General features: G+C 46.1%; 3 protein-coding genes across 3 annotated transcripts; all 3 read left to right on the forward strand.

Moving 5' to 3' along the window:
- Window positions 1–7,482: 7,482 nt before the first annotated feature.
- Window positions 7,483–7,920, forward strand: LOC145400520 (uncharacterized). The gene has a single exon (XM_080273041.1). It carries the CDS (start codon window positions 7,483–7,485, stop codon window positions 7,918–7,920), a length of 438 nt encoding a protein of 145 aa, XP_080129167.1.
- Window positions 7,921–8,165: 245 nt separating this feature from the next.
- Window positions 8,166–8,957, forward strand: LOC145400521 (uncharacterized). Its single transcript, XM_080273042.1, has one exon. It carries the CDS (start codon window positions 8,166–8,168, stop codon window positions 8,955–8,957), a length of 792 nt encoding a protein of 263 aa, XP_080129168.1.
- A 183-nt stretch (window positions 8,958–9,140) lies between these two features.
- Window positions 9,141–9,524, forward strand: LOC145400522 (uncharacterized). The gene has a single exon (XM_080273043.1). The coding sequence runs from the start codon at window positions 9,141–9,143 to the stop codon at window positions 9,522–9,524; it is 384 nt and encodes a 127-aa protein (XP_080129169.1).
- Window positions 9,525–11,278: the final 1,754 nt, after the last annotated feature.

Raw genomic sequence — 11,278 nt, forward strand, 5'->3', positions numbered from 1 at the left:
TCTATCATTTTCTCTCTTTTATCCAACTCACTCACTTTCAAAACCTCCCTGCCACATCTAACTCTTCTAGCTCTCACCCACCTCTTACCTACTCTTAACTTTCCTTCCACTAGGCGGTGGTCAGACATACCTCCACCCTCCCCTCTCAGAACTCTCACATCCAACAATCTTCCTATTACATTCCTGGACACAACCACATAGCCCGTCAGTGCTCTGTCAACAACCCTTCCACCCTCCTGTCTCACCTATGTATAGTTATAAATATCTTTCTTCTCAAACAGGGTATTTCCGTCACCATGTCTCACTCAACGCACATCCCTATCATGTTCCTCATTTTAATTTCTTCCAGGAACACCATGCATACCAACTACACCTTCACCTGTTATATTTCCCACTCTAGCATTCATATCTCCCATCATTACCACATTCACATTGGCTCTAAAACTATGCAAGACAGTCATCAACATCATTCCAGAAAGACTCCCTCTCTTCTTCATCCCTTTCACTACTAGGCCCATATGCACTCACAAACACCCACAGCTCACATTCAGATTTCGCTTTCACCCATATCAGTCTCGATGACACCTCCTTCCATTCAGTCACACACTGTTGTACTTCCGGGCTCACTAACAAGGCCACACCTTCTCTTGCCCTTCCTCTACCAACACCTGACAATCATTCATTCACACTTCCAAACATAGACTCACCCTTCCCTTTCGTCTTCGTTTCACTCAAAGCTAACACATCCAACTTTCTTCTCACAAACATTCTCCCAATCTCCTCCCTTTTAGCCTCAATCGTACTACATCCACGCATATTCATAGACCCAATCTTCAGGGTTCGGGGATAACTCAGTCCCCCATCCCTTTCTCTGGCCTGTGTCTTTTTAGGAACTAAAAATCAGAGGAGGAGGTCCCTAGTCCCCTCACGCCGCCCCTTTTAGTCATCTTTTACGACACGCAGTGAATACGGTGGCAGTATTCTTCTTAACACAATCTGGCCGCAGAGTTGTAGTACCACCCCATAGTGCAGCCAGATTGTGTCCCCCCCTCCACAGGGGGTAGGTAATAGTAAAATAAAATCTAGCAAAATAAACACATACATACATGGATAGATAGATACGGTAGATAACAGTAAAATTAGATCTAGCAAAATCTATATCTATCTGTCTGTCTATCTATCTATCTGTAGACAGATAGATAGATGGATAGATAGATACATGGATAGAAAGTAAATATGAGTAAAGTTAGATCTAGTAATATCTATCTATCTATCTACAGATAGACAGTTAGATAAATGGATAGACAGATGGGTAAAAGTAAAGTTGGATCGAGCAATAGGAAATTAATATATTATCTATGAGGAACCTGATAATAAATAAAAGACTAACCAATCCAAACCCTTGGTGGCAGGCATTGAAGGAAAAATCAATAATTACATTTCTTGTAGGTTAACTTTTTTTATGCCAGTCTTCATGTGGGTAACCAACACTTGTGTAAATGTAAAACTCCTTATAATTTGTAGATGTATATCATGTGTTGGAAGTATTAGCTGCTTCATTTCTCAGAGTGGATCTATTACTAACTAATTTCATGAGGCCTAGTTATTTATCAATGACCATGATTTTTTTTTTACTGAAATTTATGCTGACGTACACTAAACATGTTTTTTGAGTTTCAGAAAATGAAAGCCATATCCTGCAAAGTGGATGTACTTTGCTCACGTGAACATGAATAAGAAACACTGAGATATAATTACTGAAAATGTATTTTAAAAAGATTGTATGCATTTGAAGAACCAGTAACGAGTTAAGTGGCAGTAATGTAGTATTGAAAATAAAAAAAAGGGACATTTTGATTAAAGTATTGGTAGTAGTAATGGCACTACTGTTAGGAGGTAATGCACAAAACACTGCTTATTCGTGACTATCTGGGGAAAAAATGGCTTTGTGCAGAAAGCAAGAAGAATAATGCAATAGAAAACTTAAGCCCTTTCCTGTGTTTCCCCTCCCTCCCAATTAATTCCTGTCTGGGTTCTCTTACAGAACTCTGGGCAGACATAGGTCCACTGTCGGGGCTACAATTCCCTTCACCTGAAAATACTAGCGACACTTACCTGCCAGTTGTTGCATTGGAAGGTGCGACATGAACTGTTTTATGTGGTACTAGTGTGAAGTACACTCAAACAAGAAAGAGTATGAGAAGAAAAAATACTTTCAGTCATCTGGAAATGAGGGATATTGATGGCAGGACACACTATTGCTAGAGGATATCGGCGAACTTTTGTACATACTGTAACTGTACCCTTAATCTAAAAACAAGTATCTGAACCTTTGGGATTGATGATTTCATAAGGAAAGTTGATGCTCCTTGCATTCTTTTCTTTAAGAAGCTATTTCTGGATGGACAGTGCATTTCAAGCGTTGTGTAAAGTTCCTTATCTAATATACTATAGCAGTAACCGTGTGTGTGTGTGTGTGTGTGTGTGTGTATTTTGGGCAGTCGAAACCACACATTCATATCGCACCAAAACTGCCACAAAAATCGCAAAAAATTCGCTGATGTGAAAAAACTTGGTCTCATCACGATTGAGAAACTTTTACTATATTTAATGAGCATTCAAATTTTGACCAAAAAACGCCACTCCCGGAACCCGGTCGGTTGCCATGGCCGAGTGGTTAATATCTCGGACCTGCGTGCGGACAACTTGGGTTCCATTCCCAAAGCTGAAGGTAACACGATCAATTGGTTAGCTGCAAAAAATCCAAGGGACAACGTTAGAACAGCACATATACGTGACTCGGATTACCTGAAATGATCGCAATGTGTGCACGAAGCGCGAGGAAACGAGAAAGAAGCACGAGAAAGCGAGCATACAGTGCAAGAGCCCTCCGCAGGAGCAAGTGTGAGAGGACTCGAAGGGCCCATGAGCACTTGTTTATGCTATATCGATGAAAATTGCAGGTGTAAAGTGTTTTGAACTTCTAGCCTGTGGTCCTTTTCTTTGCATTAAAAAAAGATAATAATAATAATAACACTGGAGAATATTTTCGAACATTGCATCATGTTCCAATAATTATGTAACGATGGAAAAGTATAATGGTCCATCTATAGTCGAGTGTATGATCGTATAGAAAAGTCAGTTACTCTGTCCTGCCTCTCTCATCGCTGAAGTCATTGATGCTTGAAATATAGTTGCTAGACATAAGCGCACAGCATTACTCACAAATGAATGATGATACGCGCCTTTGTCCAGTAGATTATATTCAAGCGTCTGTGAATTCAGTAATGAAAGCGAGACAGGATTGGCGAACAAAACTGTGTAGCAGGACTGTACACATGGAAAATAATATTGCTTCTCTTTTACAGCCGGCAGTTATTAAGCCTGTACATAATATTCTGAACAAGTTTGGTGGACTCTGAAGATCGCATCACTGGGTTCTGAAAGTCATCGTTCACTGTCTCATTGTTTGTTGTAAAGAAGTGGATCGATATATATGTCCGAAACTGTACATTCTTAAACAAAATTTTGTATATTGTTCCACTACTTCTACTTCACGCTATGGTTATGCTCTTCACTGTCTCCCTGACACTCCATAGCAAGGCTTGTTATCTCAGAGCAGTGAAACAATTGATGTCTCTCCAAGATTAAAAATATTAAGCGGTAGAGGAAAATGGGAAATGAAAGAGGAGAAACATCTGCCAGAACTTTTGTCCCATACCGACCATAATGTGAGATGCAGGCTAACCAAACCTAATAATCACGGGAATCCAATAAATGCCTGCTAAAAGTCCAGGAATTCTCTCTACCTTTGTGGTACCACTTTTACGAATACGGCTATAGATAATAAAAACTATTATATCATTTACAGTACAATAATATGGTTTTGTACTAATAATGCTGCCATCAGGCGATTTTATATAGATTATGCGAGCATTTTAGTAATGTAGTGGTTAATGAAAGCAGTGTGTAACCCGCCAGGCTCAAATTTTTTCTCCTATAACCTGAAAAATTCAGTTATAGGACAATAAGGATAAGACAAAAATTACGTCCTCAGGCCGAATACATTGGCAACAAAGGTATGATAACAGATATCATCATCATCATCATCATCATCTAATCCTGTGTTACCCCATGAGGAGCATTGGAGCCCGGGACTAGGAAAGTTTGTCCTGATATTTAAGATGAGAGCGACCAGCCTCACTCATCCCTGATCGTCATTACGTGAGGAATAAACCCCGTCCACCCTTTGGATATAAATCTGCACAGGCTCAGTCCAATGGGAGCGCCTTAATTACCCACTAAACCATCAGGCATCGTAATTTGGTTATATGGTTACCACCCGGCGTAGTGAATGGCTTCCTGCTGTACAAAAAACCATTTGGCTTGTCACTTAGTGTAAAATCATCCATAGGCAGAAGGAAAAGGAAAGAATGAAGGAAAAAAAGACAGAAGAGGGTGTAGAGATGTGAAAGACACATGCCTCTACATGTAATGTATATGTATTGTCATATATATGGTGACGTATATTACTGGAGTGTCTTGTACAATAAATACACCTCCCTGTATAATGCTTACATGTCTCTTGCCTGCGATGTAGCAACACCTGAGTTTATAGACGTGGCAAGGCCGCATCTTTGCCCGGGCAGCGGGCTAGTTAGTCAGGCACCGGACTCTCGCCCCAGAAGTGTATCCTGTAACCTTCTCTTGCCATTGTAACCTGTCTTTGGAAATAAGGACCTACAATTAAGGACGTCGGCATTTCCTTCCTCCCACAGCCTAGTGTTAAGGAAGCCGCACGCAACTCATACATGGCACAGTGAATAAGCAACAAGAGAGAGAACAGTGAGAATGCCGGTAGCAACGCACTCCATTACCCATACCCGACGCTACCCTCGAGTATTTCATCCTCAGCCCTGGATTACAGTGACTCTAATGCAGTGATAGTGAAGTGTTATGTGTGTACAGTTACTTTCTCAGGCATCTGTCCGGCTTAGTGGGTTTGTCTTAGAGGTGAGAGTCCATTTTTATGCACCCCAGCAGACCTCACGAGCATGCACCCACCCTTCGCCGAGCGGGCACTCGGACAGCCGTTAATTTTTCCCAGCCGTGCTGCCAGCCGCACGACAACTCCTCAGCCAGACATATACACACACACTCACTGCAATATAATGGCAGCCAGAGGAACAAGAGGACTCTACAGAAGCACAGAGAGGTGGAGTGCCACAGGGCGTGGGCACCCTACAAGGAGCTGGAGCGGAAGAAACTGCCTTCCCCACCATACCACTCGTCAGCCCTCACTACCACCCCAAACCTACCACCGCAACGACTGGAGCAGACTTCCTTCACCTTATTAAGTATTTGAAGGAATCTCGGCGGTATGATGAAATTAGGAGATGACATGAGGTAGAGGAATGAAGAGAACTAGAGGAGATATGTCGACAGGAAGAGAAAATCCACCGGGAAGAAGAAAATGCGAGGTTTACAGACCTCATTCAGATGCTAGCACCTGTCAACGTCCACAATTCAGATGATCCCACACCTGCTGCAGAGATGGTGACCTATCAATCACCAGCTGAGCCCTTCAATCAATCTTCTCCTCCCCCACCACAAAAAGCAACGGCGCAAGCACGTCCACCACTTAAGGCTGATGCAACCTTCCAAATATTCAGGGAGTGGAGACGCCATTGGGATGATTATATACAATGGTCGATCTTTCAAGTTACCCCCCCAAAGCAAATGATCCAGATGCGGATGTGTTTGACCCTCGAAACTCAGCGTGTATTGGAGCACACCCTACAAATCCTCCCCTCCACAGACAAGACTGTAGATGAAGTTCTGGACTGCTCTGCAGTCCCACATTAAAGGTCTACATAATGAGGCACTTCGTTGGAGGGTTACTCAGTTGTAAGCAGCTGGAAGGAGAGCCGTTCGCAGATTTCTACATCAGACTTCGACGCATCACAGAGGAAGTAGATGTATGCCCAGGGAACTCGCCTACCTGTGAGGAGACCCAGCTAAAGATGATTATCCTGATGGGCGTTCGGGATGAAGAACTGGTACAGCGGCTAATTTCCCTGGACACCACCTGCTCTCTACAAGATGTCATCACCACCTGTCGGTCATACGAAGCAGCCAAAAGCACGACCTCCGCCATACATGCCCCACCTAACCAGCTGTGCACGATTTCTGCCTACAAGAAAGACAAGAAGAACAAAGAATGCACAGGACTTCACCTCCAAAACCAACTCTGACACCAGCTACCTTTTGTCAGTGCTGTGCTCGTCAGCATGGTCTTGACCAGTGCCCCGCTGCCAACAGCACCTGCAACAGCTGTGCCCGTCCTGGTCATTGGTCTAGGACAGTTAAGTGCCCTGCCAACAAAGCCCAGTGTTGCCTTTGTGGTTATGTTGGACATTATGACCAGTGCTGCAAGGCAAAGAAGAAGGACAGCCGCCACAGTGGAGCTCCAAACAACAGTGGTGCCTCCTCTAACTCCAGCAAGTTTTATGAGGTGGTCAGCAGCAGCTGTCACTGTGTGGAATCTCCTTCTTGCCCAGCCACTACGACACCCCAACCCATCTGAGTCCTCCTGTCTTATGGTGATATCACATCCCGCCTGCAGATGCTACCTGACACAGGTGCAGACATCACAGTCATTGGACAGCGACATCTCAACAGTCTTGGCATCCCCAGGAGCAGCCTGAAACCTCCTTCGTCAGCTACGACCCTCATAGCGGATGAGCCTATGATGACACCTGCTCTCGGTATGTTCCAGGCTACCCTCACCCTAGGCAAGCAGTCTTGTTCTGCCATGATTCAAGTCCATGAAGGTGTTCAGACCCCACTATTGTCCTATAGTCACTGTCAAGAGTTGGCCATAATATCTCCAGACTTCCCCAAACCTATTCTGGAAGTCAAACATGTCAGCAAATGCATGGAGCTACCCATCTCAGCCACCATGCCACCAGCAGCCGCCAAGGAATACTTCCTCCAGGAATTTAAGGACGTGTTGGTCTCCAAAGAAGATTTGAAGTCAGCTCCCCTCAAGCCTATGGTGGGTCTACCAGTGAGGATCCATCTCAAGGATGGCGCTGCACCCTTCGCCATCCACACTCCACGTCCGATTCCTTTTGCCTTCCAGAGTCAGGTTAAGGAGGAGCTCAACTCTATGGTGGCCCAGGGAATAATCAAGCCTGCTGGAGATGACCCTTCATATTGGTGTCACCCCCTTGTTGTTGCCAAGAATGGCACAGGAGTAGGGATCACCGTCGACCTCTCCAAGCTTAACAACCAAGTCTCCCGCCACCCCACCCTTCACCAACATCTTTCACAACCATTCACAGTGTGGACCCAAAGGCCCGATACTTCACCACAGTGTATGCCCTTTGTGGGTACTGGCAACTGGAGTTAGCTGAAGAGGACCAACACCTGACCACCTTTATCACACCGTATGGTCGGTTCAGACACTGCAGAGACCCAATGGGTTTTTCGGCTACTGGCGATGCCTTCTGCCTGCAAGGTGATATGGCCCTCCAAGGAGTCCACAACTGTGTCAGGGTTGTCGACGATGTCCTCCTCGATGACGAAAACTACTCTGCACGTCTTCATATCTATGAGGTGCTCACCAGGTGCCGCAGGTTTGGGATCACTCTCAATAGGGACAAGTTTGTGGTTGCCGCACCTGCCATGAATTTCTGTGGGTACACCCTTTCAGGAGCAGGCATTTCAGCAGATCAGGAAAAGATCAGCGCCATCAGGGACTTCCCAACTCCCGCCAACCTGACTGACCTCAGATCGTTCATGGGCCTGGTTAACCAGCTGACAGAGTTCACTCCCGACATCTCCGCTGCAGCCCTGCCCCTACGCCCCCTGATGAGCCCCAAGAGAACATTCGTGTGGACCCCTGACCATGATTAAGCCTTCCGACGCGTCAAGTCAGCCCTCATTAGCCCATCTGTTCTCACCCCCTTCGACCCAGACCTACCAGTCATCCTCCAGTCAGATGCCTCACGCCTTTACGGGATTGGATATGCCCTCCTGCAGGACCATGGTGGTGGACGCCTACGTCTAGTCTAGTGTGGCTTTCGGTTCCTTACCAAAGCTGAGACTCGCTATGCCACCATCGAGCCAGAAATGTTGCCCGTTGCCTGGGCAATGGCAAAATGTCGGTTATATCTAGTGGGCCTGCAGAACTTCACCATAATGATGGATCACCACCCCCTGATCCCCATTCTGAACCACTACTCACTGGATACTGTGGAGAACCTCCGCCTCCAACGCCTGGAGGAAAAGACCTCACCCTACCTCTTCACAGCTGTGTGGCATGCTGGCAAGTCACTTCGCATCCTGATACCCTCTCACGAGCCCTAGTCAGCCACCCCACACCAGAGGACGAGATCTTCTGTGCCGATGCTGTTACCCACCTCAGGACCATAGTAACTGTTAATGCCATCATCTCTACAGAGGAATATTCAGCACAGGATGCTGACAGGACTCTTCAGGATCTTCGAGCTGCAGCAAGAGTGGACCCTTCATATGTTTGTCTCCTCGACTGCATCACCTCAGGATTCCCCTCTAACAGATATGATCTCCACAACTCCTTGCTCCCATACTGGAAGATATGGAATGAGCTCTACGCAGATGGTGACCTCGTCTTGTATGGAGCAAGAGTCGTAGTCCCTGCCGCCCTCCGCTGCCGCACCTTAACCCACCTGCATGACAGCCACAGAGGTGTGGAAGCTACTAAGTGTCAGGCAAGGCAGGCTGTCTTCTGGCCCGGTATTGACTTGGACATCACCAGCATCATCCGAGCCTGCGAGTCATGCCAGGCACTGCAGCCAAGTCAACAGCAGGAACCCCTAATGAGTGATGACACCCCTACAAGGCCCTTTGAGTCCGTCTCAGCTGACTTCTTTGTTGTCACTGGCAAATCATTCCTCGTCGTTGTCGACTGACTCTCAGGGTGGCCTGTTGTCGTTCCGTGCAAAGATGATACTACCACATCTAATACCATCAGGATCTTCTGCCGCTACTTCCGGGAAGTTGGTGTCCCTCTCCGCCTAAGGACCGATGGAGGACCACAGTTCACAAGCAATGAGTTCTGGAACTTCAAGGAGTGATGGGGAGTTCAACATGTGATGACCTCACCACATTACCCACAGTCTAGTGGTCATGCCGAGGCCGCTGTAAAGTCCATCAAACACCTCATCTTAACGACTGCACCCTCCGGCAACATTGATTGTGAAGAATGTGACCGGGGCCTCTTGGAACTTCAGAACACCCCAAACTTCACAGGCCGCTCGCCTGCCCAGATCCTCTATGGTCACCCTCTCAGGTCATGCATCCCTGCCCACCCTCAGTCCATCTCAAAGGAGTGGCAGGCCAAGACCGAGGACTGCGACTGCCTCGCCGCTGCCCATGCTGAGAAAGTTAAGACTCGGTATGACCAGCCTGCCCATCCCCTACCCAGGTTGAGTGTCGGACAGCAAGTCTGGATTCAAGACCTGACATCTCACCGCTAGGACAAGGTCGGGGTTGTCCGGGGATTATGAGGTACGTCTCCCCAGTGCTTGTGTTTTGATGGCAGAATCGTCGCTTCCTCCTCCCAATGCCATCTCCTGGTGTTGATCCCTCCTCCCTTCCCCCCTGGCCCCTCTCTTGGACCAGGAAAGGCAGTCCTTAAACAGTGACCCCCCAATGTCCCCACGTCGTTCTCAAAGGCTCATAGAAAAGGAGTCCGCTCGAGAGTGTACTACGAGCGTGAGGGGGGAGGGATGTGTAGAGATGTGAAAGACACATGTCCCTACATGTAATGTATATGTATTGTCATATGTATGGTGACGTATATTACTGGAGTGTCTTGTACAATAAATAAACCTCCCTGTATAATGCTTACATGTCTCTTGCCTGCAATGTGGCAACACCTGAGCCTATAGACGCGGCAAGGCCGCATCTTTGCCCGGGCAGCGGGCTAGTTAGTCAGGCACCGGACTCTCGCCCTGGAAGTGTATCCTGTAACCCTCTCTTGCCATTGTAACCTGTCTTCGGAAATAAGGACCTACAATTAAGAACGTCGGCGTTTCCTTCCCCCCACAGCCTGGTGTTAAGGAAGCCGCACGCAACTCATAAAAAGGGAGTGTAGAGTTGCCCGTAGACATAAGGGAGAGGAAAGAATGAAGGAAAGAAGACAGAAGAGGGCGGAAGGAAAGACAGAAGGAAAAGAGGAAAGGGCAGTCACCCGCCAGCGGCACTACAGCGACTGAGTGGATGGTGAGTGCCCCCAGCTAATAGATATATCTATATTGATAGCTATTTCAGAACTGGCAATTTGTGCACAGAAGAGATTAGGAGCGCCAAGTAACTTTTCTTTAATTACCTTTTATGCTACAAAATATAACAGAAATGAGGTGATAGTGCATAGATAAACAGCAGGTGCATGCCCGCAAATGGACATGTATACCGTGTTTAATTAGGCGTAAAATTCCCATTTCTTCACCATAAATGATGAGCGCCAACGAGATATTAGGGCCAAAATATTATGCTTTTCACGAAGAGGTGCTGAGAAAAGGATGCAGACTACATTGTCATATTTTTACACTGATTTGTGTGATGTATGTAGCATAATGACGAAAGTCTTAGCCAAGTATAGGTGAATGAATTATAATGGTAAAGATGAGCAGTTTCCAGTGGAATAACAGGGAATCAAAACAGGAGGAACAATGATCACCCGAAATCCCTTTAATTACACCTTATTGACGAGCGTTTTTCGTAGAGAACTTTCCCCTCTCTCTGCTTGTCTGTCGGTCTGTCTCTCTGCATTCCTGTGTGTCTCTCTCTCTGCATGACTCTCTCTCTCTCTCTCTCTCTCTCTCTCTTACACACACACACACACACACACACACACACACACACACACACACACACACACACACACACACACTGGTTCTTTGAAGACCATCTCCCGTCAATACCATAGGAGGGAGCATTCGTCGGTAATGATGATGATGATGATAGTAATGAAGGTGATGATGATCGGATGATTATTTTACTTTGTTCTTCTTCTCCGAGTTGAATATAATACTATGCAATTATTATATCTGAGTTCTCGAAGGTGCTCGCTGTGGTATAAAGTATTAATAGAAAACTGCTCACTTGCCACTGTGTTTTGGCATCGAATGAGTACAATAGTACGAGTTTTTGCAGTTGTATTATTATTATTATTATTATTATTAGTAGTAGTAGTAGTAGTAGTAGTGGTGGTGGTGGTGGTGGTGGT

The sequence above is a fragment of the Coenobita brevimanus genome, chromosome 52 (assembly GCF_032717465.1).
Source record: "Coenobita brevimanus isolate Jiangsu-jjx chromosome 52, ASM3271746v2, whole genome shotgun sequence".
Lineage (NCBI taxonomy): Eukaryota > Metazoa > Arthropoda > Malacostraca > Decapoda > Coenobitidae > Coenobita > Coenobita brevimanus.